The sequence below is a fragment of the Propithecus coquereli genome, unplaced genomic scaffold (assembly GCF_000956105.1).
Source record: "Propithecus coquereli isolate 6110/MARCELLA unplaced genomic scaffold, Pcoq_1.0 Scaffold519, whole genome shotgun sequence".
In the NCBI taxonomy this organism is placed as follows: domain Eukaryota; kingdom Metazoa; phylum Chordata; class Mammalia; order Primates; family Indriidae; genus Propithecus; species Propithecus coquereli.
Window position 1 is genome coordinate 682,396 of NW_012151052.1, and position 27,991 is coordinate 710,386.

Below are 27,991 nucleotides of genomic sequence, written 5' to 3' on the forward strand. Positions count from 1 at the left end.
GATCCCTTGAGCACAGGAGTCTGAGGTTGCTGTGAGCTAGGCTAATGCCATGGCACTCCCTCTAGCCAGGGCAACAGAGTGAGACTCTGTCTAAAAAAAAAAAAAAAAAAGAATGGAGAAAATGTTTACAAATCATATATCTGACAAAGACTAGTATAACCTATAATAAAGAATTATAAGAATTCGACGATAAAAAGACAACCCAATTTTAAAATGGGCAATGTATCTAAACAGTTATTTCTCCAAAGAAAATATACAAATGATCAATAAACACATGAAAAACTGCTTAGCATCACTAGTCATTAGGGAAATGCACATCAAAACCACAATTAGATACTACTGCATATATACTAGGATGGCCATAATAAAAACCAGACAATAACAAGTACTGGTAAGGATACAGAGAATTTGGAATCTTTGTATATTGCTAGTAATATGTATTGGATGTAAAATTGTACGGCCCTTTGGAAAACAGTTTCACAGTACTTCAAAAAGTTAAACATATGACCCAGAAATGTCCGTTCCTAGCTATAATACCTAAGAGAATTGGAAACATGTCCATACAAAAACCTGTGCTTGGGTATTCATAGCAGCATTATTCATAATAACCAAAAGTAGAAACAACCCAATTGTCCATCAACTAGTGAATGGATAAACAAAATGTGATATGTCCATACAGTAGATTATTATTAAGCCATGAAGGGAATGGAGTACTGATACAAGCTACAGCATGGATGAATCTTGAAAACAGTGGAGAGACAATGAGGATGGTCAATCCTCTTAAGATGTATCCTCTAAAGGGGAGCAGAGAAATGGTATGGTGGCTGAAAGGGGACAAAGGATCAGTGAGTTGTTTTTTGTTTTAAGAGCTTTTGTAGCAGGTTTGTATGCTGATAGAAATTATAGCATCTGCAATAATCCCTTTATTCTCCTGCCTTATAGGAGTCCTTGATAGGAGAGAGGGAATGAAGGAAGAATGTTCCTTAGAAGAGGCAGAGACATTGTAAAGGGAGGGAAGGCAGAACATATGTTACAGCTGCACACACCTTGGTTGATTTGGTGATGTCAAGATAACCTAGATACAGAAGATCACTTTTCTAAAAAAGTAATATAGGAATGAAAATTACCAGCTGAACTAGGAAAAGATGAAGTTGAAAATAAGCAGGGATTTCAAAGGGGCAGAAGGACACTTTAGGGATTGGTGGATTACTTCATTGTCTTACTTGTGGTGATGGCTTCACGGGTTAAAACTTAAAGCGTACACTTAAAATAGGTGTAGTTTATTGTATGCCAATTATATCGCGATACAGCTGTTACATACACACGAAGTTGAAAGACATCAGCAGGCATTCTCCGATTAATCAGTATTCTGGGGAGTTAAGTGATTCATAGTGATTCAAAGGATCTTAAGGTTGTAAGTCCACTTGGACGCCTCCCTCCCCCACCCTTTCCATCCGAGACCACCTTCCTCCCATCCCTCCCCCGCTCAGGACTCCAGTCCAGAAGACAGGGGTGGGGTGGGAGGTAGCGTGGGCCGACCACCGCTTGACTGTCCCAGTGATGGGCCTTCACGCGTTAAGAGTTGGGTAGAGAGAACGACAGTCAGTCTGGGGCCCAACATCTGCTTTCTCGTTGAAGCCACGACTCCAGCAGGGTGTGTCCCCAGGGTCCAGGGTCGGCATCAGCATTGGATCGGAAAGCCGTCAAAGGGATTTAGAAGGGAACCTGTGAAGAACGTTCTCGTCCAATCCCAGCTGAGCGAACGAGAGCCCAAGTAGTCACACGCCGAACTGGGCGTGGAGCCAGTTTCCACCTTCGCAGTCATTCGCGGAGTAGGGACAAGGGTGGAGTGGAAGAGAGGGGGCAGGCCCGCAACGCTCTGCCTCGGCAGGGTTTTAACCGGCCCATTCACTCTATGGTTTTGGTTCCAAGTCGACCCGATAAAATCGAAGGGCCAGGGGCGGGCGGAACAAGAGGGAACTGCATTTCCCAGCAGGCCGCAGGCGTCGGGACTCGGCCATTCCTTCCGGCGCGTGCGGCGCTGCTGGCTGCTGGCTGCTGGCGACCCGCGTGCAGGCGGCCGCATGGATCGCGGGGGCCGGTGGCGGAACCTGCCCAGCGGGCCTAGCCTAAAGCACTTGACCGACCCCTCTTACGGGATCCCACGGGAGCAGCAAAAGGCAGCGTTGCAGGAGCTGACGCGGGCGCACGTGGAGTCTTTCAACTACGCTGTGCGCGAGGGGCTCGGCCACGCTGTGCAGGTGAGCGCGGCGTCCTCCTGGGCTCCAGGCAGCTCTGCGTCCGCCCGCGCAGCTTTCGCGGCGAGGCCAAACTCTAGGCGGGCGGAGGAGAGGGGCCCGGCGAGGCTGGAGGAGGAAGGGGCGGAGGTGAAGTCTGGGCCGTGTGGGGCATGGGCGGGGACAGGATCCCTGAGAGATGGCTGGGAGGCCACAGTATAATCCTCAGTACTCGTGCTCCTTGATTGTGCTAGGCTCAGAGCGTACGCGAGACAGAAAAACATGTTAAACAGGACGCGGGGCTTGGCCTCATTGGACTTGTAGTCGAGTCGATTAGGGGAAGATGTATTCGTGATTTCTGGATTGATAAGTGCTTGCGAAAAGTAGTTTTTTTTTGTAGGACAGTTAGTTTCCGGGTGCTGTGAGAAGGTGGCCCGTTTGGGGTGTGTTTCCCAACCATTCACAACGCACACGCCTTTGTATCACTTAAAAGTCTTGAACATAGTTTTGTTTGGTTTCTTTGGAGTAGATTCCTTCATTCTGTGAATCAGAATTTATGTCTGTCATGTTAATCATTTCAGAATACAATTGATTTTCATTATTTAGGGATTCCGTATTTGTAGATTCATCTACTTCCTAAGAATTTACTTGCAACCTCAAAATCAGTGCTTGTCAACATGCTCAGAACGGTGAAAAATTTGCATCGCCCGTGGTGCATATCCCCAGCTGAGGTCCAATAAGGTGATGCTCTCCCTTCTTGTTTCAAGTTCTCAGACTACAAACAAAGGTCCTTTCTACTGTCTATTTAGTGCCACATTTTGTGCTTTTGTTGGTGATTTTGCTATTTAAAATGCCCCCCAAGCATAGTATTAAAGTGCTGTGTAGTGTCCCTAAGCACAGAAGGCTTATGGAGAAAATATACGCATTAGATAAGGTTTGTTTAGACATGAGTTCCTGCTGCTGGCTAAGAGAAGAGTTCAACGTTAATGACTCAACAATATATATTAAATATATATATTGGTGTCCTTAAATAGGCTGGCAGGAACCTAACCTTGTAGTTAGTTCACATAGGAGCTGTAGTTCAGTATTTGCTAATTCAGTGTTTATGGCAATTTCACAGAACATAACTGTAGTGAAGAACAAGCATCAACTATATTTAGGTTTGGGCAATACAGCTTTGGCTTGAGAAAGTAAATCTTTTGATCTCCCTTTTTTTAATGCTCCATCCTTTAAACATGAAATATAAATTTTATTTTTAAATAAAATATTAAATCCTAAAATAATTCCAGCTTTGGATTAAATTTAAAAATTTAGAAAAGGTCAGTTGAACTCACATGAGGGAGGAGAGCCTTTTTGGCCTTCTTTTGTGGCTCCATTTTTGGCATTCTCATTCTAACACCAAGGCTAGGAGACTGTTCATGGTTCAGGGGTGGCCCTTCCTCAGAACAGCAAAGCTTCCCCAGCAGGTGGTACAGAGAAGCAACTGCTTTGGAAGGGAAAACTTAACCTCGGCCACCACCTTCCCCTTTGCATGGCTCTGGCTTCAGTGTGAGGCCACAGTGGAAATGAAATGTACAAACATCAACCTAAAGAATGCTGTTAAAGTGTCCAGTCCTAAATCAAGTGGATGTTTCCATATCCTTGCCCTGTTAGCAAGTATGCACTTAGACAAGGTAAGCATTTGGTTCAGAGAGCAGGAGCTTTGTTCTGTTCACAGCTGTATCCCTAGAACCTGCTACAGAATCTGACACATAGTACGCACTCAAAAAAAAAAATCTTAAACTAACCCATTATAGTTTTAAGTACTCAGTGAAGTTATGAGTAGAGTAGATGTAGCTTTAACTGTCTTTTTTAGATGTGTCACATTGGCATTATAGGCATCAATGCTTATAGAACACATGGGATTTGGAATAATCTTAGAGAAAAAGTGCCTTGGAAATGCAAACAGTTTAATAGCATGAATTGTATTTCAGGCTATACTTCCCTTTGAGTTTGCTTTCAAAGATGAGCGTATCTCTATTACTATTGTGGATGCTGTTATTAGTCCGCCCACAGTTCCAAAAGGGACCATCTGCAAAGAGCTCAACGTTTACCCAGCAGAATGCCGGGGCCGAAGGAGTACCTACCGTGGGAAGTTGACAGTGAGTACAAGAAACTGTGTTTCTGGCTCTCACACTGCATGTTTTTGAGACCAGGGCTGCAGCCTACAAGTTTATACGAGAATTCTACTTTCTTAGTGCTATCATCTAAGCATAAAATCATTTAGTGTGGTTTTCTTCCTCACTGTTTTAAAATACTCATTGTTCTTGCAGGTTCAGATATATTCTTTAAGTAATTTTTTTCTTTCCTTTTCATTTAGGTTGATATCAGCTGGGCAGTAAATGGAATCCCAAGAGGAATCATTAAGCAGTCCCTTGGCTATGTTCCCATCATGGTGAAGTCCAAGCTTTGCAATTTACACAGCCTTCCTCCACAAGCCCTCATTGAGCACCACGAAGAGGCAGAGGTAATCCCGGGCTCCATGCCTGGAGATAGTAGAGCAGGCCTGGGTTGGTAGTGAGGAGTCAGCTTTCCTTTCTCTGCTCTAATTTCTAGATAGGTAAAATGGGGAGTTAATATCTTATCTAAGGCCAGGCATGGTGGCTCACGCCTGTAATCCTAGCACTCTGGGAGGCCAAGGCGGGTGGATCGTTTGAGCTCAGAAGTTTGAGACCAGCCTGAGCAAGAGTGAGACCCTGTCTCTACTAAAAAAATATGGAAAGAAATTAGCTGGACAACTAAAAACATATATAGAAAAAAAATTAGCTGAGTATGGTGGCACATGCCTGTAGTCCCAGCTACTCGGGAGGCTGAGGCAGAAGGATTGCTTGAGTCCAGGAGTTTGAGGTTGCTGTGAGCTAGGCTGACGCCACGGCACTCTAGCCAGGGCAACAGAGTGAGACTCTGTCTCCAAAAAAAAAAATATCTTATCTATAAGACTGTGTGTTGCTCTTAATGACTATCAAATAAGACAGTATGAAAAAGTGGCTATATAATTAGAGAACATTACTGTTTTGGGGGAAAAACTGGTAGATTTTTCCCTAATTTTCTGCGTGATAACATATTTAGAGATGTACTTCCAGGAAATTTATTTTTTTCGAGCTGTCTTAACCCACAAAACTTGTCAAAAACATCTGCTTTACTGACAGATTCTGTGAGCATATTAAATGATTCATATACCTTCTTTCCCCTCATCATTTCCTTCAGCTATGTTAGGTGGCTTTGCAGTATTGAATTGAAGTAATCAAGACATACAGACTCTGTCTATAATAGATAACACTGTGTTATATAATGGGAAGAGGATTTTGGTGTCCAATCTGGGTTTGACACCCAGTTCTTCCACTTACCAATTGTGTGGTTTGGAGAAGTTTCCTCTGCTGAAAATAAGCGTGATAGTTGTTATCCCACTTATTGTTATGAGGATTAAATGTTATAATAACATAGAGTGCCTGGCATGATATGCCTGTTTCATAGTAGGCAATTAGTAAATAGTAGCTCTTTAACTTGGGAAACCATACTCTTATGGAAGCAAAATGATTACCATTTTAATCTTTAGACTTCTCTTTGGAGTAAGTTTTTTTAATGTTATTTGAAGGCTGAGGTCATTTTAGAGCCAGAAAGGCAAGTTAGTTCCAGTCTGTCTAGTAGAGAGAAGTAGTACACTCTTTTCCTTCCATACTTTTCTCCCATGTCTTTAGGACCTTTCTAATGTACTTGAGAAGACTGTTAATTCACACACAGACAGTGCCTGTGTACTATTCTCAAGGGATCACTAGTTCCTTTTACCTCTGTTCACCTCTTCTTCATGTTGTACTACATTTGTCTAGGAATAAAATACATATTTACAGTTAGTCATGTATCTTTGTTTAACAAATTATAATTCATCTTTTTGGCAGGAAATGGGAGGCTATTTTATAATTAATGGCATTGAGAAAGTAATTCGAATGTTGATTATGCCTCGGAGAAATTTTCCCATTGCAATGATTAGACCAAAATGGAAAACCAGAGGGCCTGGCTATACTCAGTATGGTAAGTTCTAGTGATTGTTGGAATGCTCTTTTAGAAAAGTTTAAAATCATTCTTTTTAAAAAAAGTAGATACATCTAAATAGAGTCTTTAATATTTTTCTTATATTTTTTTTTTGTTTTTCTGTGAAGCATTTCTGTGTTAAGATTTCATAATGGGGGTAGGGAAGAAATGGAGAGATGTTGGTCAAAGGGTATCAACTTTCACTTGTAAGATGAATAAGTTCTGGGGATCTAATAAACACCATAGTGCCTATATTTAATGACGCTGTATTGTTTACTTGAAATTTGATAAGAGTAAATATTAAGTGTCCTGACTATACATGCACGGACACACAGTATGTAACTATGGGTGGTGATTGCTGTTTTTCTCAATTTGATTGTGGTAATCATCACACAGTGTTGTATTTGTGTTTGTTCAAGGTATTGTACACTTTGAGTACATACAATTTTGATCAATTAAGTATTTTAAATTTTTTTTTAATTAAACCTAAAAAAAAAGATTTCACAGTGGGAAACCTACTTTCTATTGCGTTCCATTTTTTCAAACTGAAAGAGCACATGTATTTATGTTATTGCTTATGAAGATGGAAGCTGACTTGACTTGGCCACAGGTGGGCATGGGTCTTGGAAGTCTTCTGGTTCAGGCGATCATAACACTACCCTCAGGGTCTCTGGCTACAGCCACTTGGCCTCTGAGCACTCTGTGAGAGTACCTGGCTTCACGAGGCAGCATGTTGCATTCTTGGGTAACCCCTATGATTAAGCAATTTATCTTTATACTTGAGCTAAAAAACCAGCCTTTAATTATAGGCATGTATATTATACCTAGAAAAACAGCATTTCATGTCTAGTCATTTATTCTTTTGCATCATTGATGTAGTATGTCTTAGCGATCTTTGCCTAAGGCTAAAATAAACTTAAAAATCTAAAATTCTACTTTTTCCATTAGACCTTTTAGATCCAGCACCATCTCTTGACCAGACTCCACAGTTTAAGGGGCATATAAAGTGGTAAAATATATAGACCCTGGTCTGGAGGGAAACTTTGAAGTATGGTTAAATTCATAGCTTCAGTTACTTTATATTAATTTTTCTCAAAACAGAGATTTTGTACCCAAGAGGACATTCGGCAAGGTCTAGAAACATTTTTGATTGCCAGTCTTGGCTAAACTTAGTGATTTGGTTCTAATTTATATCTAAGAGGGTAAAATGTTCAGAAAAAAATGATTGAGGCAATTATAAGATTACTGAGTTTCTGATTTTTTGCTGTTTGTTTCAATAGGAGTTTCAATGCACTGTGTGAGGGAAGAACATTCTGCTGTTAATATGAACCTTCACTACTTGGAAAATGGCACAGTTACGTTGAACTTTATCTACCGGAAAGAACTGTTTTTTCTTCCTTTGGGATTTGCACTTAAGGTCTGACTTAGCAAATATATTTCTTTTGTTAGGAAGAGATTGATGGGAGGTAGTATCCTGTTCAGATTGGGTGGGTTCTCACTAAAGTACATGCTATAGTGTTTATCTACTGCTGTCTAACAAATTACCTCAAAATTCAGTAGCTTAAAACATCAGTAAACATTTGTCTGACAGTTTCTGTCGGTCAGAAATTTGGGAGTGGTTTGGCCGGGCAGCTGTGGCCTGGGGTCTTAGGAAGGTGCAATGAGGTGTCAGGCAGGGCTGCAGTCATTTTGAATACTTGGCCAGGGCCAGAGAATCCACTTGCAAGGGGACTCACTCACAGGGCTGATAAGTTGGTGCTAACTGTCGGCAGGAGGTCTCCTCATGGAGTTCCTGTCCACATAGACCTCTCCATAGGCTGCTTGAGGCTGCTGTCTTTCCCCCACGTAGTTAGCCGAGAGAACAGGTCAGAAGATGCAGTGCTCCTTATAACCTGGCCTTGGGAGTCTCACATCATCTTTTCTGCCATATTTTCTTGATCACATAGGCCAGCCCCGATTCAGTGTGGGAGGAGACGGTACACTTTAGTAAACAGCAGGAGGCCAAGACCACTGGGGGCCATCTTGGTGTCTGGCTGGCAAATAAGGAATGCTTTGTTTTGGAGAGCTTACTTTGATTCAGCAATAGTGGAGTGCTAATTTTTCTTGGGTATGAAAAAATTAAAGGAGAAAATTACTGCTAAATGAATACAATAGTATAGTTATTATTTGTGAGAATGAACAAGAAAACCTTTTATTTTCTATTCTAGGCACTTGTCAACTTTTCCGATTATCAGATTTTTCAAGAGCTCATTAAAGGAAAAGAGGATGACTCTTTCTTTAGGAACTCTGTTTCTCAGATGTTAAGGATTGTAACAGAAGAGGGTTGTTCCACACAAAAACAGGTCCTTAACTATCTAGGTGAATGCTTCAGAGTAAAACTCAATCTTCCCGACTGGTACCCAAATGAACAAGCTGCAGAGTTCCTGTTTAAGTATGTGCGCTTTGCCTACACTTTTTGGAGGGGTGGTGGGGCGTCATTGGTACTTTGTATTGACTGCAGTTTGGGCTGGAGAGTCGTCTGCGACTCAGAATGAACCTGGGGTGTAGAATTCTGGTCCTGGCCAGTGGAGGCTACCTTTGTTTCTGTGGCCATCCTCACCTTTCTCTCTTTTTATTGTCGTTTTTTAAAGTTTTCTTGTACTTTTTAACTTTTATTTTGAAATAACTTCAAGCTTCAGGAATTACGTTCAAATAATATAATATGTTAGATATTTATATATACTGACTAGTAATTATTACATTTTCTTTATTACTTTCTCTGTACACGGGTATACATTTTTCTTTCATAGCTTTTGAAAGTTGTGGTTGCACACATTGTGTTCCTTTATTTCCCCGAGGCAAGGACATCATCTTATACAATCACTGTGTAATTAAAGGAGGCAGCTCTAGACCAGCATTGTCCAATATGTAGGCACAAGCTACATGTTGAGCACTTCAGATGTGATCAGTATGGCTTAGAAGCTGAATTCAGAATTTTATTTAATTTTATTAATAATTAAAGTTAGATAGCTGCATGTGGCTGCTTGCTACCATTTTGACCAGCACAGCTCTAGACCTTGCAACTATATTCTGTTCTTCTGCTAATGTTGCCAGTAAAGGTGAAAAGCAATTTTTCCAAGTAAGGATTTTGTTCTAAGTCAGCATGAATTGGGGACCTTGGTTAGTAGGGCATTAAGTAATATTAGCAACTGAACTGTTTTAAGCTTTTTCTTTCTGTTTGACAGCCAGTGCATCTGTATCCACTTGAAATCCAATACTGAAAAGTTTTATATGCTTTGTCTCATGACCCGGAAGCTCTTTGCATTAGCCAAAGGAGAGTGCATGGAGGACAATCCTGACAGTATAGTGAATCAAGAAGTCCTCACACCTGGTCAGCTCTTCCTTATGTTTCTGAAGGTAAATGCATGTAGCCTCCCCCTCGGTAGGCCAGTGGTACCACTTGTGGAATGGTGTGATTGTATCAGGTGGTGGTGTTTTTAGCATGTTTTGATTTCTAGTTTTGGCACTTTGCATGATCTCCTTTTGTTTGCTCATTTATCACTAAGGGAATAAAAAAATCCTAGCTTATACCAGGTTTAGAAATTTGTTTAATATTTTTATATAGTTGAAAGACCACATCAAATCTTAGTTATAGCTTTAATGATAAAAAGTAAATGGCCTACATACCGTTGATCCTAATTAGGCACAGATTCTATATTTGCGAATTCCCCTACTGGCTAAACTTTATTTGTAACCCAAATATCAATACTGGTGTTTTTGTGGTTATTCAGAGACATGAGCAGAGCAGTGAAAAATCTGAGCCCTGATGCCTGTTACCAGTGAGGTCGAGCAAGGCAGTGCTCTACTATCTTGTGTCAACCCTGATGCTGTAAACAAGGGTCCTTTTTGAGGTCTGTTTAGTGTGATATTTTTCACTGTTTTGTGCTTTTTATTAGTGATTTTTTGCTGTTTGGAATGGCCCCAAATATAGTGTTGAGTGCTGTCTAGTGTTTCTAAATGTAAGAAGGCTGTGCTGTGCCAGAGAGTTCTATGTTAATGAATTAGCAACACATATCCAATAAGTTGTCTTTCTTTTCTTTTCTTTTTTTTTTTTTGAGACAGAGTCCCACTCTGGCACTTGGGTTAGAGTGCTGTGGCATTAGCCTAGCTCACAGCAACCTCTAACTCCTGGGCTCAAGCAATTCTCCTACCTCAGCCTCCTGAGTAGCTGGGACTACAGGCATGTGCCACCAAGCCCGGCTAATTTTTCTATTTTTAGTAGAGACGGGTCTTGCTCTTGCTCAGGCTAGTCTTGAACTCCTGACCTCAAACGATCCTCCCACCTCAGCCTCCCAGAGTGCTAGGATTATAGCAGTGAGCCACTGTGCCTGGCCAATAAGTTGTCTTTCAACAGAAACACACATAAATCAAGGTTATGTATTGATCAACTAACAAAAATGTTATGACCAGAGACTTGCAGGAATCTAGCTCTGTATCTTCCCTAGGAGTGAGAGTTCCGTATTCAGTAATTCAGTAGAACATAACTACTGTGAATACTGACAATTAATTGTAAATATATATAGAGAGAGAGAAACTTAGCATGACACAAAAATGATTTTATAAGAATGTTGATTTGGTGGTATTTTATATTTTGCATCTTATCTAAAAAACATTCAGTATACGAGGTAATGTAGTGGGAAGGTAGAGAAGGCTGAAGTAAAGATCTCCTAGTTCCTTATCTGATCAGTAATTCTTAATTAAATTCTTACTGAAAAGTAATAATTTTTGTTTCTGTCTGCTCTATCCATAAAATTAGATTGAAAAATTTCAGCAGCCTAGTATTGCCCTAACAAAAAATGAAATCAGACAGCAGAAGTTTTCTGTTATTGGTAGCCTGTCAAGTAAAGGCTAATTTACATTTCCCACCTACTTAAACTAAGCATGGTGGGTTCATCGTATCCCCCACTGTTAGGAATAATATGTCTTTAGTAGCAAGGCATTACTAAGGCAACCTGTTTTAGCAACAACGGAAATGGGAAAATTGGGACTTTTTCAGAGAATTCATTGCTTAAGAGTGTTTCATTCCTTACCAGCTATGTTTAAGTTGTAAACTTCTAAGTTTGGAACACAAATAGTCTTCAGAAGATACATGACCTTGACATAAGATAAATTACAGACTTTTAAATTCACATTTTATTTACATTGAAATCAGCCATTTAGGTCTTTCTCCACTCATGGAGACTGACCTGTTTCTTTCTCTTTGGAACATATTTTCACTTTGTATAGCTTCCTTCTTCACTTTTACTTTGTATAGAAATTCAGACTTTTAATAAGGACAAATAAAGAGGCCTATTTGTGGAATAAAATTTAAAAAAAAAGAAGCTGTACAAAGTTGATATTTCTTGCCGCAAGTAATGGCCCTATTTTCTGTATTGTTTGTAGATCATTTAGGTCTCGCTTTTTAAATCTAAATGAGGAAGTGTAGACATAGTCATGAGAAAAGACAGGAGAAATAGACAAATCAGTTGTCGTATCCAGGATTTCTGATTCTGCCTTGACTGTGAAGCTGAAGTGTTCAACATATCCCTGATAAAAAAAGCTTATGACACTGGCAGGTGTAGGCTCAGCAGAGGAATGGAAAACGGCAACAAGCAGAAGTGGAACAACAATGCTAGGTTCTTCCACTGAAACTTGCTCTTTTAGGTTCACTTGATAAAAGACCAAACCTACAGTGACACCCTTGTTTGGTGAGCTCACAGTTTTGCTCACTCTCTGGTAGTTCCCTTATCTGTACAGTACAGATATTTACTAGTTTACTTAAAAGTCCTGCTAGTGAACAGTCAGTTGTGAGATTCATTGTAGAATTTTATAAAATGTATTCCTTCCTCCCATTCCTCCCAAAAAGTTATTCCTTTAAAGTACTGATAACTCAATATAAGTGGATCCACAGTGACACTAAATGCTGTGTCAAAAATGACTGTAAAATTATTTCAGAGTGCCAGTACCAGACAGGATGCAGAAATGAGATGTGGCACTTCAGTGCTGTCTTCTGGAAGAATAGATAGGTAGGTCTTTAAAGTGCGAGTGTTCAAGCAGTGATTATTTCGTCAGGTGGATTAGCAATGGCTAATGTATTCAATCAGAGGCCTGTAGGCAAAGATACCCAGTGATTAAGTGGCTTATGTATGTCTTCCAGCTTTTCCTCCAAAGATATAGGGAAAAACCTTTTGAAACAGTGCCTTAGGTATTGTCAGTGGTTTCTGAATCACCCGTAGGAAGCTCCGACTTGCTGTATAGAGTTTTTATTTTCTTTCCTTTTATTTATAGTTGATGTGTAATAATTGTACATATTTATGGAATACAGAGTGGTCTATTGATGCATATATACAATGTATAATGATCAAATCAGGGTGATTAGCACATTAATTACCTCAAACATTTATCATTTTTTTGTGTTATGAACATTCAGAGTCTTCTAGCTTTTTGAAAATGCATAATAAATTATAGTAAACCATGTTTACCCCACAGTGCTGCAGAACACTGGAACTCATCTTCCTATCTAGTTATAATTTTGGAATTACAGACATCTTTAGCCACTTCACTGACTGTTGCCAGCAAAGATTGAGGGACCCTGTGTGGTTGGTGTGATTGGTTCTGAGGGCTGCTTAACAACAGTGAGGAAGTGGGCGCTATTGAAGAGCTGCCTTTTCTTCACTCTTACAACAGATAAGGTGGACACTGTTTGTGGTTTCTGTGTTGTCTCCCCTCTCTACCGTAGGCAGTGTCAGTTCATCTTTTCAGATCAGTGCAATTTTATACAGTCAGCCCTGTGTATCCGTAAGTTCCGCATCCATGGATCCAACCAACCTCAGATTGAAAATATTCAGGAAATAAAAACACAATAACAAATGCACATATTATAAAAAAACAATGTAGTATAACAACTGTTTACTTAGCATTTACATTGTATTGGATGTTATAAGTAATCTAAAGATGATTTAAAGTATGCGGAGCTTATGTGTAGGTTATATGCAAATACTAAGCCATTTCCTGTAAGGGACTTGAGCATCTCTGAGTTTTGATATCCAACGGGGTCCTGTAACCAGTCCCTCACGGATACCAAGGGACAATTGTTCTCTTACAGCTTTCACCATAGGAAGGCTCCTTAGAGGTCTCTTGCTCAGTTCTGCTGTTTGTACTGATGTGTCCAGGTTCCATACATGAGTTCCCATCACTTATCTGTAATTCTAGCTTCAAAAAGTGCCAGAGACCAGGCACAGTGGCTCACACCTATAATCCCAGCACTCTAGGAGGCCAAGGCAGGAGGATTGCTTCACCTCAAGTTGAGACCAGCCTGAGCAAGAGCAAGAGCAAGACCACATCTCTACCGAAAATAGAAAAATTAGCCGAGTGTCATGACATGCACCTGTAGTCCCAGCTACTTGGGAGGCTGACGAAAGAGGATCCTTTGATCCCAAGAGTTTGAGGTCACAGTGAGCTACAATGATGCCTCTGTGCTCTACCCAGGATGACAGAGCCAGATTCTGTCTCAAAAAAATAAAAAGCGCTAGAACTAAAAAAAAGCATGAGTTGGTAGCAAGACCTGACCTGAACGAACAGAAGGTTTTTTGTTACTTTTATTATCCTACTTATTAATAGTTTGTGCGTTTTACTTTAGAAGCACATTTGATTATAAGTCTGCCTCAATCTCCACTATGGGTGTTAGGTAGTACATGGTTTATGTGCCTGTTCCCTGTCTAAAGTCTGAAAAATTCTTAATACTGACATACATTTGGCCTAAAACTTTTCAGTGGTTCTGTAATGTACTGCTTCCTGAAGAAAAGTTTGTTGTGAAATTTGAATAAATATGCAGAGTGTCAGTTTATGGTGTGTGCCCAATAAATGCTAGTTCTTTGCCTTTGCAAGACCTTAATAAGAGACAATAGGCAGACCTCTAACAAAGAGAGTTTAGCTCCTTATTCTCCTAAGCCTCCTCCGGTCTCAGGGTACAGATCTATTTCTCGTCTCTATGGCTTCCTTTCTTTTTTTTTTTTTTTTTGGTCTTCTACTTCATTTCCATTATGTTTCAGATTTTAAAGGGGAAGAAAGTGTCAGTCTTTCCCATTAGTTCATCAGCTATCTTGGATGTTGGATCTAATTTGGGCACTTTGAGCTCTTGGTTTTAATTCTTAGGAACATGGGGACTACTGCTTTGGTCTTAAAGCTTTTGCTTTTTTCTGGGGTTGAAGCTGTTCCAACTGCTTCACAAAAGCATTTAAATTAAAAACTTTAGCCAGGCGTGGTGGCGGCTCACGCCTGTAATCCTAGCACTCTGGGAGGCCGAGGTGGGCGGATTGTTTGAGCTCAGGAGTTCGAGAGCAGCCTGTGCAAGAGCGAGACCTCGTCTCTACTAAAAGTAGAAAGAAATTAATTGGACAACTAAAAATATATATATAGAAAATAGCCGGGCATGGTGGCACATGCCTGTGGTCTCAGCTACTTGGGAGGCTGAGGCAGGAGGATCGCTCGAGCCCAGGAGTTTGAGGTTGCTGTGAGCTAGGCTGATGCCACGACACTCTAGCCTGGGCAACAGAGCGAGACTCTGTTCCCCCCAAAAAAAAAACTTCTAAGGCCAAAGCAAATAAATTGATTCTTTCCATTAATGTGGGTTATCTAAAGCAGTGATTCTGCCCCATCCCACTCTCCAAGGGACATTTGGCAATGTCTGGAGACATTTTTGGTTGTCACAACTTGGGTGGTAGGTGCTACTGGCATCCACTGGGTAAAGGCCCTCGTAAGAAAGGACTCTTTGACCCAAACGTTTATAGGGCTGAGGTTAAGAAACCCTGTCCTAGAGTAGCTTGCCTATTCTGTCATAGGAAATGCCACACATATAGTACTGCGTAGAAAAGCTGTCTTTCAGGATTGTGGTTTAGATGTTTTCCACGTCAGATATATAAATTTGTGGACCATTGTTAAGGATTGTACAGGTTACATGTGAATAAATATGAAATTTGTGATAATTAAAACAGATGCTATTTTAAAATTATTTTATTTCAGGAAAAAATGGAATCTTGGTTAGTGTCTATTAAAATAGCTTTTGATAAGAAGGCTCAGAAGACCAATGTGTCCGTGAACACTGATAATTTGATGAAGATTTTTAGTCTGGGAAGTGATCTTACAAAACCATTTGAATACCTTTTTGCTACTGGGAATCTGCGTTCTAAAACAGGTGAAATTAAATAGATTGGCTTCATTTTAGTTGTGTTTTTCAATTTATTTCCTTACAATTTACATGTCCCTGAGAAAGGTTCTTTTTAAAAGTGAATTCCTCATTTTCACTAAAGACAGATTTCATGTTGTGGTAAATTTTGACTGTGTATCAGTCTGAAGTCTGTATAGCTTAAATCTAATTCTAATAACCAAATATATTTCCTGTGCCTCCTGGAAAATACAAAACCACTTAGATCTCTGAGGAAGAGATACCTAACAGGAAGTCCGGAAGGGTTGCTATACGTGCCCATCCCTAAACCAGTTACCTTAGAACAATCTGGGAAACTTAAAAAGCGGTAATTGGGACCCCAGAAATCTGCATTTTTTTTTTGTTTATAGTTGCTACTGATGCAGATTCTTTTGTTAGCATGCTATCACATGCTTGTATATCATCCAGGCCTCCCAGATAAATTTAAATACTTGCTACTTTATTACTCATTTAATGTTCTCTCGCATTGAAGTAGTGATGGAGGAGATAGGGAACCATTCAGGGCTAATATGATTTGTGAAACATGGGGATTTTTTTTCACTAGTTTTTGTAAACTCCATTTATCAGAACTAGGAGAAGTTATAAATTTGGCTCATTTTTTGAGTAACATTTGTTTTATTAAGGTCTTGGCTTCCTGCAAGATTCTGGACTTTGTGTCGTGGCTGACAAGCTGAACTTCATACGCTATCTCTCCCATTTTCGCTGTGTGCACAGAGGGGCTGATTTTGCCAAGATGAGGACCACCACAGTACGCAGGCTGCTGCCAGAGTCCTGGGGCTTCCTTTGTCCCGTGCACACCCCAGACGGGGAGCCCTGTGGGCTGATGAACCACTTAACTGCTGTGTGTGAGGTCGTCACAGAGTTTGTGTATACAACACCTATTCCAGCTTTGCTGTGCAACCTGGGTATGTGTGATAAGCAGTCTTGTTTGGTTATGTGGTTTTTAACAGCTGCAAACTATAAGTTATGCTTCCTTTGGGATTCAGCAGAGAATTCCTGCAAGAATTCTTTTTCACTCTCTGTGCAGGAGTTGGGCTGCTTTCTTGGGTTCTCTACAGAAGGTCAAATACATTCTTTGACAATGAAAACAAGAAAAATTAAATGTTATAGGTATTTTGTTTTTCTCTTTCAAAAAACAAAAGCAAAAAATGATGCCAAAGCATTTGCAGTAAACCAGCAGTTAATATTGGAAATATAGAAGCTATTGTATAACTTTCTAGGTCACTCTCCTTGCATCTCTTGGTGAGCCTTTTGCATCTGTTAAGTAGAAAACAATGTTTACAGGTTTGCAGGAAAACAGTTTAAAGGGGGGTTGTCAAGTCTACCTCAGTGTCATCAGATACATAACCTTCGTTCCTGGTAACCTTGCCTCTGCTGTGGCCATAAGGCTGTCTCTCTTTATTCTTCCGGGTTTGACATTTGGTTTGCATTTACCTTCATACTTAAAGATGTCAGTCTTATCTTTGGGCACTTTACAGTCTTCTAGTCCTGGGGTTCTCCTGTTGGGAATTGGAAACCAGAAGTGTTCTGTCTTTGGTGAGCTGTGGTTACCGAGGTCTCCAGTGGGACTAATGTTTATGTGGTAAAAGGTCCAGTTCATGGGGATCAGATGATATAGGGATTCTCAAGCAACCAAATGGGCATTGAGGCAAGAGTCAAGAAATTTCTGCTTAAAAAGTATTTCTCACAACTAGAGAGTGGCCTGTGAGAATGGAGCCCCAGAGAAAGTAGTCAAGAAATACTCAAGATTTAGGCCGGGCGCGGTGGCTCATGCCTGTAATCCTAGCACTCTGGGAGGCCCAGGCCGCGGATTGTTTGAGCTCAGGAGTTCGAGACCAGCCTGAGCAAGAGCGAGACCCCGTCTCTACTAAAAATAGAAAGAAATTAATCGGACAACTAAAAATATATAGAAAAAATTAGCCGGGCATGGTGGCGCATGCCTGTAGTCCCAGCTACTCGGGAGGCTGAGGCAGTAGGATCGCTTGAGCCCAGGAGTTTGAGGTTGCTGTAAGCTAGGCTGACGCCATGGCACTCTAGCCCGGGCAAAAGAGTGAGACTTTGTCTAAAAAAAAAAAAAAAAAAATACCTTATTACTAAAAAATGCTGACAGTCATCTGAGATTTCAGTGAGTCATAATCTTTTTGCTTGTAGAGGGTCTTGCCTCTACGTTGATGGCTGCTGATTGATGAGGGTGGTGGTTGCTAAAGATTGGGGTAGCTGCAGCAATTTCTTAAAATAAGACATCTTACTTGCTGCATCAGTTTATTCTTCCTTTCACAAAAGATTTCCCTGTAGCATGTGATACTGTTTGGTAGCATTTCACCCACAGTAGAACTTATTTCAAAATTGGAGTCTGTCCTCTCAAGCCCTGCTGTTGCTTCAGCTAAGTTTATGGAATATTCTAAATCCTTTGTTGTCATTCAACAATGTTCACAACGTCTTCGCCTGGAGTAGATCCCATCTCAAGAAACCACTTTCTTCACTCATCTGTAAGAAGCAACTCTTTATCCATTCAAGTTTGATCATGAGGTTGCAGCAATTCAGTCACATCTTCAGGCTCTACTTTCAGTTCTAGTTCTCTTGCTATCCACCAGATCTGCAAGTACAATAGTAACATCAAAGGTCGCTGATCACAGCTCACCATAACAGATATAATAAAAATGTTTGAAATGTTGCGAGAATACCAAAATGCTGACCTAGAGACATGAAGTGAGCACATTCTGTTGGAAAAATGGTGCCATTAGGCTTGCTCAATACAGGGTTGCCACAAACCTTAAATTGTGTAAAAAAAGAGGGAAAAAAAACAAACAAAAAAATACGGTATCTGTGAAGCTCAATAAAAAGATGTGCCAGTACCAGTTTGAGAGTCAGGGATAATTAGGTATCTAAACTGATGAAGTAGCTGTTGAACCCATCGCGAGGGAGTTTGCAGTGTTGCACGGAGGACTCTAATGTGTTGTTTGTGTTTGTTCCCTTTCCAGGAGTCACTCCTATAGATGGAGCTCCCCACCGACCCTACAGTGAGTGCTACCCTGTCCTATTGGATGGTGTCATGGTTGGCTGGGTGGATAAGGAGCTGGCTCCAGGCATCGCAGACTCTCTCCGTCATTTTAAGGTGATCTTAACTCTTTGTAAGTTGTCACATCCCTTAACTTTAGGTTTTCAGTCCTTTTCTAATTGATGAGGTTAACCCCAGGGCAGTTTAGAGTGATCAAATGGTCAGGGGGGTAGAAGCTAATTCCAAAATGTTGGTATATTCCCTCTGGTGAGAGTTTTGCCTTGTACTGATCTTATTGTTGGGGTCAGTGATGGATATTTGACCCATATGCATTCCTTGGTAGTTTCATTGAGCACCCAGTCTGCTTATCTAACAAATTTTAACTTTTTTTCCTTTGTTAATACTAGTGACATATAAGGGCTCTCAAAATATGGACATTTCAATAACATTAATGATCTGTAAGATATACCCCGTCGCCTTCTGGGTTTTGAAAATACATTTTTTAAAAAGTCAAGTAGAAGGACATTCCTTGAATAACTTATCTTTGGAATTTCCTCCTAACGGAGTATTTGTTGGCTTAGATAATAGCCGTTGGAAGAATTGTCCTTTGGCAATAAGATGAATTTGTGGTTCATACTCTGTTCTATTTTGTTGGTTTTTAGTTTTAAAAATTTTAAAAGTAAATTTCATTTTAGTTTTTATTTTTTAAATGTTTGCAGGACACTTGGGTTGTTTCCACTTTTTGGCCGTTGCGAATAATGCTGCTGTGAACATGGTGTACAAGTATCTGCTCAAGTCCTTGCTTTTAGTTCTTTTCGGTATAGGCCTAGAAGTGGGATTGTTGGATCATGTGGTAATTCTAGGTTTAATTTTTTGGCATCTTTGGGGAAAATTGCAGATTTTTTCCTTTAATTGAGTGTATCCATTCATTCTCTAGTAACGATCATTCTCTGATGATTATTGATAAATAATGAGTCTTAAATTCCTAGAATAAATCCTACTTGGTCATGGTATGCTGCTTTTTTAGTGTTTGAGAAATACCACTACTTTCTTAGATACTAATACTTTATTTGCGATTTTTAAATTAACATTCGTAAATGTTCTGTTTTATAAAAAGAATTAGAAAGTTTTCCTTTGTTTTCATTGCTCTCAAACAGTTTGTGAAACATTGGGTTATCTAGTCTGCTGTGAAACCATCTGGCTCTTGTGCTTTCTTGGCAGGGTAGTTTCTTGATATCTTCAGTTCTTATATGGAAATTAGAAATTGAAAATTAGTCTATTTTGATAACCTGCATTTTGTCCACTTCATCTTGGTTTCATGGAAAGTATGCAGAGTAGAAAGTATGATTTTGAAAATTTTGTTTCAGTGGTTTTCCTTCCTTGTTTCTTAAAATATATTTGTCCCTCCCTCCCACCTCCCCTTTGATTATAATTAAATAGTGGGTGTTGTTGATTTTTAAGGACCAAGAATTTTGATTTATTAATTTGATCCTTTCTATACTCTGACCTCATTAATTTCAGATTTCTTTTTTTTTTATAATTTCTTAGGCTTTCTTTTGGTTTATTTTATTTTATTTTTTTTAGCTTTTAAGTTAAGAAGTTAATTCATTTAGTTTCATTCTCTTTTTTTTTTTGTTAGCATTACATGTGGGTGTATGTGATGAGAACACTTAAGATATACCCTCAGTAAATTTCAAATATGCAATATAATAATGTTAACCATAGTCACAAAATGTACACTCGATTTCCAGAACTTAATCCTCTTGCATAACTGAAGCTTTGTGTGCTTTGATCTACATCACTCCATCTCCCCCTCTGCCCAATGTCCTTTCGTTTTTTTTTGTCTTATTTCACACATCCTTTCATTTTTATTAATAACGAGTTTAGCTGTGAATCCCCATAAAAGTTCAGGTACATGGATTTTGTCCTTTTTTTCCAAATTTCTGTAATTTTGGTTTGTATTTCTCCTTTTACCTCGGAGCTGTTTAATAGTTTTGGTATTTTTCCTTAATTTCACTTACTAAGTGAAAAGGAAGGGCCTTTTCACTTAATAAGTTTGAAAATAAAGCCAGTAATCAAATATATTTTAGACACCAGAGGACAGAATTTCATTAGTGTGTCTATAGGCACATTCTCAGTGAGCCTCATCCCCAGTCTCAGTTGGTAGTGGTTTGCCTGCTGGTGGGGCTGAGCCCCCCAGGAAGTAGGGCTTTTGGCCATGGCTGAGTGTGGGGGAGTGGCATTCCACACAGGGCTGAGACTGGTGGGGACAGCCACGGCTCCCGGCACTGGGTTTGTTACTTGCATCATTTAATTTCTTAAGATACTGCTTTTCCTATTTGACCTCCTTCCCCATTCTACCCACCTACCAGCAGGGTGGGGAGGGGATCATGTAAAACACATCGCTTATTTTTTATTGAATCTCTTTTTGTCGAAAACAGGTGTTGAGAGAAAAAAGAATTCCTCCCTGGATGGAAGTGGCCCTTGTCCCCATGACAGGGAAAGCAAGTCTGTACCCAGGATTGTTTCTTTTTACCACTCCTTGTAGGCTGGTACGGCCTGTGCAGAACTTGGAATTAGGCAAAGAAGAACTAATTGGAACTATGGAACAGGTACATAAGTGTGCTTGATGAGTGGGCATGTGTGCTTGTATAACTTTCAGAGACTTAACTGTTCCTTTTAAAGGGGTTATTATCATTGTTACAGTAATAATTAGACATTTGAAAGAAAGTCATGCTTGTTTCCTGCCACATCTGTGACCAACACAAAGCGGTTTCCATGGTTCATCTCTGCATGGAGCCTGAGAGAGGGCCGGTGGTCATGCGAGCTGCCTGCCCAGCTCCCAGAACTCCTTTGGACCCTGCTCTGCCTCAGCCCCTGAGATGGAAACATTCTATTAGATTCACTCTCAGTCTTTGCTTGTGTCTTTGCAATTGCAAAATTGTGGGCTTTATGCTACTTAAAAAATTGTTCTTTCTTCCTATTTCCCTTCACAGTTGGACTGGGGTGGATATAGAGTGAAATATGTAAGGCAGGTGCTATTTCTAACTGGAAACTTCCCTGTGCTTCCCAGTGGATCCCTTCAGCATTCATGATGCTGGGTGGGGAAGGTTTTCTTTCAGGTCTTTGAGTTCTGAACTCTGAGAAATAGTAAGAGTTAATATGTGAGCAGTCACGGTTATTGTGCGCCTTGAACTTCCTCTTTTCCAGATCTTCATGAACGTTGCCATCTTTGAGGATGAGGTGATTGCTGGAGTCACCACACACCAGGAGCTCTTCCCTCACAGCCTGCTGAGTGTGATTGCCAACTTCATCCCTTTCTCCGACCACAACCAGAGTCCACGGAACATGTACCAGTGCCAGATGGGTGAGGTGGAGGGAGGTTGGGGCGGTAGTCACACTTGTAGAAGAAAAGCGCTTGTAACTTTTTATTTTGAAATAATTTCAAACTCAGAGAAAAGTCTTAAGAATTGTAAAATGTCCATTGGTTTAGGTTGTCTTAGATCTGGTGATTCGATTTTTGAAGAATAGAAGCCATTATTGTCACTCATATAATTATCACTTTCAATGTTCTTTATTCCTGCCTGAAGATTCAGGTTTTCATCACATATAATTTCCCTTCAGCCCGAAAAACTTCCTTTAACATTTTTTATAGTGCAGGTTGCTGGCCACAGATTCTCTTGGTTTTCATTTATCTGACAAATGTCTTTATTTTGCTTCTCTTGAAGGAAATTTTCCATGAACGTATAGTTCTGAGTTGACAGTTATTGTTCTTTCACCGCTTAAAAGCTGTTACACTGTCTCTTTTTGGATCTGTCATATGTGTTGTTGTTTTCCTGAATATAATGTGTTTTTCCTATGTCCTTAAGATTTTCTCTTTATATTTGGTTTTTAGCAGATTGACTATGATATGCCTAGATAGAATTTTTTTTGTGTTTGTCCTACTTGGAGTTTTCTTTTTTTTTTTTTAATTTAGCCAGATTTGTAAAGTTTTCTGTCATTATTTCTACAAATATTGCTCCTTCCGTAGTCTGTCTGTCCTCCTCTTCTGAGATTTCAGCTATCATGTCTGTTAAACCTTTTGGTTATTGTCCCATAAGCTGCTGAGTTTCTGGTCTCTTTTTTCTGTCCTTTTTTCTTTCTTTTCTTCAGATTGGATCATTTTTATTGATCTGTCATCACATTCACTTCTCACTCTGTCATCTACTAAATTTTCTTTTACACTCATACATCGTTTAACGACAGATGTACATTCTAAGAATGAGTCCGTAGGCAATTTCGTCATCGTGTGAACATCATAGAGTGCACTTCTATAAACCTGATGGCATAACCCACTGCACACCTAGGCTATGTGGTAAAGCCTATTGCTCCTAGACTATAAATCTGTAGAGCGCGTTACTGTACTGAACACTGTAGGCGATTATAACACAGTGGCAGGGATTCGTGTATCTAAACATAGGAAAGGTATAGTATTCTTATGGAACCACCATCACAGATGTAGTCCACTGTTGACTAAAACATCATTATGTGGCACATGACTATTTTTCAGTCTAGAATTTCCACTTGTTTCTTTTTCATAGTTTCCCTTTTCTCTGAGATTTCTTATCTTCATTCATTGTGGACATATTTTTCTTTACATTTTTGAGCATAGTTTATATAATAGGTGTTTCAAAATGATTACTGATTCCAACATCTGGGTCATCTCAGGATCAGTCTCCATTGCTTATGTTTTTTTCTTGAGTATAAGTCATGTTTTATTCTTTCCTTATATGTCCAATAATACTGGATTGTATTATGAACATTGTAAATAATATATTTTAAAAACTGGATCCTGTTATAGTCCTCTGAAGAGGATTGATTTTTTTGTTTTGTTTTGTGATGTTTGGCCTGCAAATCCATTTTAGTTTTTTTCTTTATATATCTTTCCTTAATGTACTGTTCATCACCATGGCTCATTGTATGTCACCAAAAATTCTCCAGGGGAAGAGGACTGGTTTTGAGTTTTAACTGTTAGTTACTTAGGTGAACACAGCAGTTGAAGTGCATTCTCTCAGCCGTAGATAGGTTGCTTGGACCTTTCCCATGTATGCATAGTTCAGGACTCCACCAAAGATTTGGACTCAGTTTATATGCAGAATTTAAGGCTCTCCCTTTGTGCTTCTCTCACTTCTGAAATTTGCCCCTTTACTTTCCAGTTGCTGTCATGCTAGAACTCTATTGCTTGGTTCTTCAAACCAGTATCTAAGTTGTAGCTGTCACATTGACTGGGCCATCAGGCCAGAAAAGAAAAGAAAAAGAAAAACATTAACAATGTAAAAAACTGGAAAATCACCTAGTGCAGTTCCTTTTGTTCAGGTGAAAATTACTTTCAGTTTCTGACTGCTTTTGGTTATTTCCAGCTATATGTAGTTGTTTTGGTTTTATTCTGGAACTTTTACTCAAGTGTTGAGGAGGATCTTGTTTAAGAGTAGCCCTTTCTTACTGGAAGCTGTAAGTCTCCCTGTATTTTTGAAAGATTTCACTTCACTTATATGTGTGTTTTAGTTTTTTAAGTTATTTTGTTCAGAAATGATTCTCTGTACTGTGAAGCAGTACAGGGAAGAGTCTTACCCTCTGCCCCTCTACCCAGCATTAGCAAATACTGCCATTTTCTTCTCTGTGTGTATGTAAGAAAGTAATCTCATTAGATAATAATCACTCCCCCTTGTTTGCCCTCAAGTAGCGATAGCCTGTAGTGTGTACATACTTTCTATCCCCTCTTTATGCTTTTATTATACCTCACATATACCCATAAACTAGGTATAGAATTGTTTGGGATGTGTTGCAAATGCACATAAATAGTGTCACATTGAATGTCATTGTGTGCTTTCTGTCCTACCCAGCATGGTTTTTATGGTCTGATCATGTTGGTACATGTCGGTGTGCTTCATTTTCACAGCCATGCGTTAGTCTGTAGTAAGCATAACTACCATGATGTGTTATTTATTCATTCCCCTATGGTGAATATTTAGTTGCCATTTTTAATTTTCACCTGTATAATCAAGGTGGAAAAAAAAACAGAAAATGGTAAGATGTTATTTCCCTCTGTAGGTAAGCAAACTATGGGCTTTCCACTTCTCACTTATCAAGATCGATCAGATAATAAATTGTATCGTCTTCAGACTCCACAAAGTCCATTAGTGAGACCTTACATGTATGATTATTATGACATGGATAACTATCCAATTGGGACAAATGCCATCGTTGCTGTGATTTCTTACACTGGCTATGATATGGAAGATGCCATGGTAAGTTTTTCCAGGAGATGTAGTTCCAATCTTTTTATTTTTTAACTTTTGTTTACTGTGAGATGACAGAAGGAATATTTTTGTGTCCCCAGGTACCTAGTATTTGACATATGAGTGTTGTATTAAATGTGTAGTTCGTGGTCTAAGTTGAAAGTGGGCAAGCCTTGAGGTATATTCACTGAATATTCAGGTATCGAACATTTGAGTGCATACTATGAGTAAATGTTGAATGAGTGTGGTCTTGAATATATCTTTTATATTTATATATGATTAGGGTTTAAGCCATTTATATGTGTCTGGGTTTTCATAGTATCAGTGATTTGGAAAATGTGGGGAGAATTATAAAATCTAATGCCAGTTATTGTAAACCAAATATTATTATAGTCCTACCCATTTTTATTGTGAAAATCCTAATTTGGCCTCAGTTTCTTAAATTAACAATTTTTGGACCTCACAGATTGTGAATAAGGCCTCTTGGGAACGAGGCTTTGCCCATGGAAGTGTCTACAAGTCTGAGTTCATAGACCTCACTGAAAAAATTAAACAAGGAGATGATAATCTGGTGTTTGGAGTCAAACCTGGTGACCCACGGATTTTGCAGAAGTTAGATGACGATGGATTGCCGTTTATAGGAGCAAAACTGCAGTATGGAGATCCATATTACAGCTACCTAAACCTCAACACTGGGGAAAGCTTTGTGATGTACTACAAGTAAGTTTGGGTATCTGTGCTATTTTTTAAAGGCTGTTTCTCAGTGGAATTGCTAGAGGTCAATGAAAGTTATCTTTTAGCAGGAAAATATTTGGGGAAAATATAAGTGGTAACTTATTGTCTTTGTCTATTTGTGCTGCTATAATAGTACCTGAGACTGGGTCATTTACAAGGAACAGAAATTTATTTCTCAGAGTCCTGGAGGCCAGGAAGTCCATGATGAAGGTGTTGGCAGATTCAGTGTCTGGTGAGGGCCCATTCCTCATAGATGGTGCTGTCTGGGTGTCTTCACATGGCACAAGGGAGAAAGGGCAGCTTCTTGCACCTCTTTTATAAGGCCACTAATCCATTCATAAGGGCTCCATCCTCATGACTTAATCACCTCCTAAAGGCCCCACCTCTTAATACCACCACAATGGGGTTAGGTTTTGAAATGAATTTTGGAGGGAACACAAACATTCAAACCATAGCGGTTATTGTCTCAGTCATAACTAAATTAGCATTGCTTAAATGAGATAGAATTCCTATGTCTGTTGTACTGCCTTTGTTTTTCTACTTTTCTTGTCAGTCTGTTACAATTTTTGAGGGTTAATCAGTGACTTATTTTAAAACTGTATTATTCAAACTTTATCATTTCTCTTGTAAACATTATGAGGAATGTTTCCTAGCCAGAATGTTGAGTTCATTATGCCTCTTATTAAAAATAAATTTTTATTTTAGGTTCTTTTTACAATAAAATTGATTTCAGTAGGTCTTCCTAATAGTTTTTCAGCTGCCTTTGTTGCTGATATTCTTTCAGATGAACATAATTCTATAGTATACATAATCAACAGCCTGATTCATAAATATTTTCAGGTATACCAACTTTATTTGTATTAGGAGAATAGAGGTAAGAATAAGTTGGGAATATCCTTGATGAAACAGTAATTATATCAACAAACTCAAGTGTATAAGTTTAGACAAATAGTTTGACTTTTTATATGATTTATTTTTTCCTAGGAGTAAAGAAAATTGTGTTGTGGATAACATCAAAGTGTGTAGTAATGACACTGGGAGTGGAAGATTTAAGTGTATCTGCATCACAATGAGAGTCCCTCGGAACCCAACTATTGGGGATAAATTTGCCAGTCGTCATGGGCAAAAGGGCATTTTGAGCAGATTATGGCCAGTAGAAGACATGCCTTTTACTGAAAGTGGGATGGTGCCAGACATTCTGTTCAACCCTCACGGTTTTCCATCGCGCATGACCATTGGTATGTTAATTGAGAGTATGGCCGGGAAGTCTGCAGCTTTGCACGGTCTCTGCCATGATGCTACACCCTTCACTTTCTCAGAGGACTCAGCCTTAGAATACTTTGGTGAGATGTTAAAGGCTGCTGGCTACAACTTCTATGGCACTGAGAGGATGTATAGTGGCATCAGTGGGCTAGAACTGGAAGCAGACATCTTCATAGGCGTAGTGTATTATCAACGTCTACGCCACATGGTCTCAGACAAATTTCAAGTCAGGACAACTGGAGCGAGAGACAAAGTCACCAACCAGCCTATCGGGGGAAGAAATGTTCAGGGTGGAATCCGTTTTGGGGAGATGGAGCGGGATGCTCTTTTAGCTCACGGTACATCTTTTCTCCTTCATGACCGCCTCTTCAACTGCTCTGACCGATCGGTAGCCCATGTGTGTGTGAAGTGTGGCAGCTTACTCTCTCCACTGTTGGAGAAGCCACCGCCATCTTGGTCTGCCATGCGTAACAGAAAATACAACTGTACTTTGTGTAATCGCAGTGACACTATTGATACTGTTTCTGTGCCTTACGTTTTTCGGTATTTTGTAGCTGAATTGGCAGCTATGAACATCAAAGTGAAACTGGATGTCATTTAACTTGATGCTGGCCTTTTGGATTAGGAGATCTATCAGATTAAAAAAATGATGTTATCACTACATTACTCTTGTGTTCTTTCAAGGGTGTTGGAATTCTCAACCAAGACTTAGGGTCGGGTGCAGTGGCTGATGCCTGTAATCCTAGCAGTTTGGGAGGCCAAGGTGGGAGGATTGCTTGAGGCCAGAAGTTTGAGACCAGCCTCAGCAAGAGCGAGACCCCGTCTCTACAAAAAAGTAGAAAACTAAGCCAGGCATGGTGGTGCACACCTATAGTTCCAGCTACTCAGAAGGCTGAGGTGGGAGGATCACTTGAGCCCAGGAGTTTGAGGTTGCGGTGAGCTTTGATGAGGCCATTGCACTCTAGCTGGGGCTCTATCTCAAAAAAAGATTTGGCAACCAAGAATTCAAGGTTCTGAGTGTCTTTGGTATACTAACTACTGATACTGGTTTTTGGTATATTTGTTTAAAAATTTCACATGTATCTTCTTAAAAAGTGAATATTTGTACATAAAAGGGTAGACAGGGAGAGAAGTCTTCTTTCCAGCCAGAGGTTCCCTATACCCTGCTTTC

General features: G+C 39.7%; 1 protein-coding gene across 1 annotated transcript; it reads left to right on the forward strand.

Annotated features, from left to right (window-relative positions):
- Window positions 1-1,999: 1,999 nt before the first annotated feature.
- POLR1B (polymerase (RNA) I polypeptide B, 128kDa) lies at window positions 2,000-27,469 on the forward strand. The gene is made up of 15 exons (XM_012656778.1): window positions 2,000-2,261; window positions 4,211-4,378; window positions 4,597-4,743; window positions 6,173-6,305; window positions 7,586-7,722; window positions 8,513-8,736; window positions 9,530-9,701; window positions 15,345-15,516; window positions 16,170-16,451; window positions 18,528-18,661; window positions 20,986-21,156; window positions 21,755-21,911; window positions 24,635-24,831; window positions 25,289-25,542; window positions 26,542-27,469. Exons 1-15 carry the CDS (start codon window positions 2,085-2,087, stop codon window positions 27,419-27,421), a joined length of 3,405 nt encoding a protein of 1,134 aa, XP_012512232.1. The 5' UTR covers window positions 2,000-2,084; the 3' UTR covers window positions 27,422-27,469.
- Window positions 27,470-27,991: the final 522 nt, after the last annotated feature.

Bases quoted from the DNA above. Each gene is read 5' to 3' on its own strand.
- POLR1B (XM_012656778.1), top strand. From the start codon at position 2,085: ATGGATCGCGGGGGCCGGTGGCGGAACCTGCCCAGCGGGCCTAGCCTA. The intron at 9,702-15,344 runs GTAAATGCATGT...ATTTTATTTCAG, and splicing joins TCTTCCTTATGTTTCTGAAG to GAAAAAATGGAATCTTGGTT. The intron at 24,832-25,288 runs GTAAGTTTTTCC...TGGACCTCACAG, and splicing joins ATGATATGGAAGATGCCATG to ATTGTGAATAAGGCCTCTTG.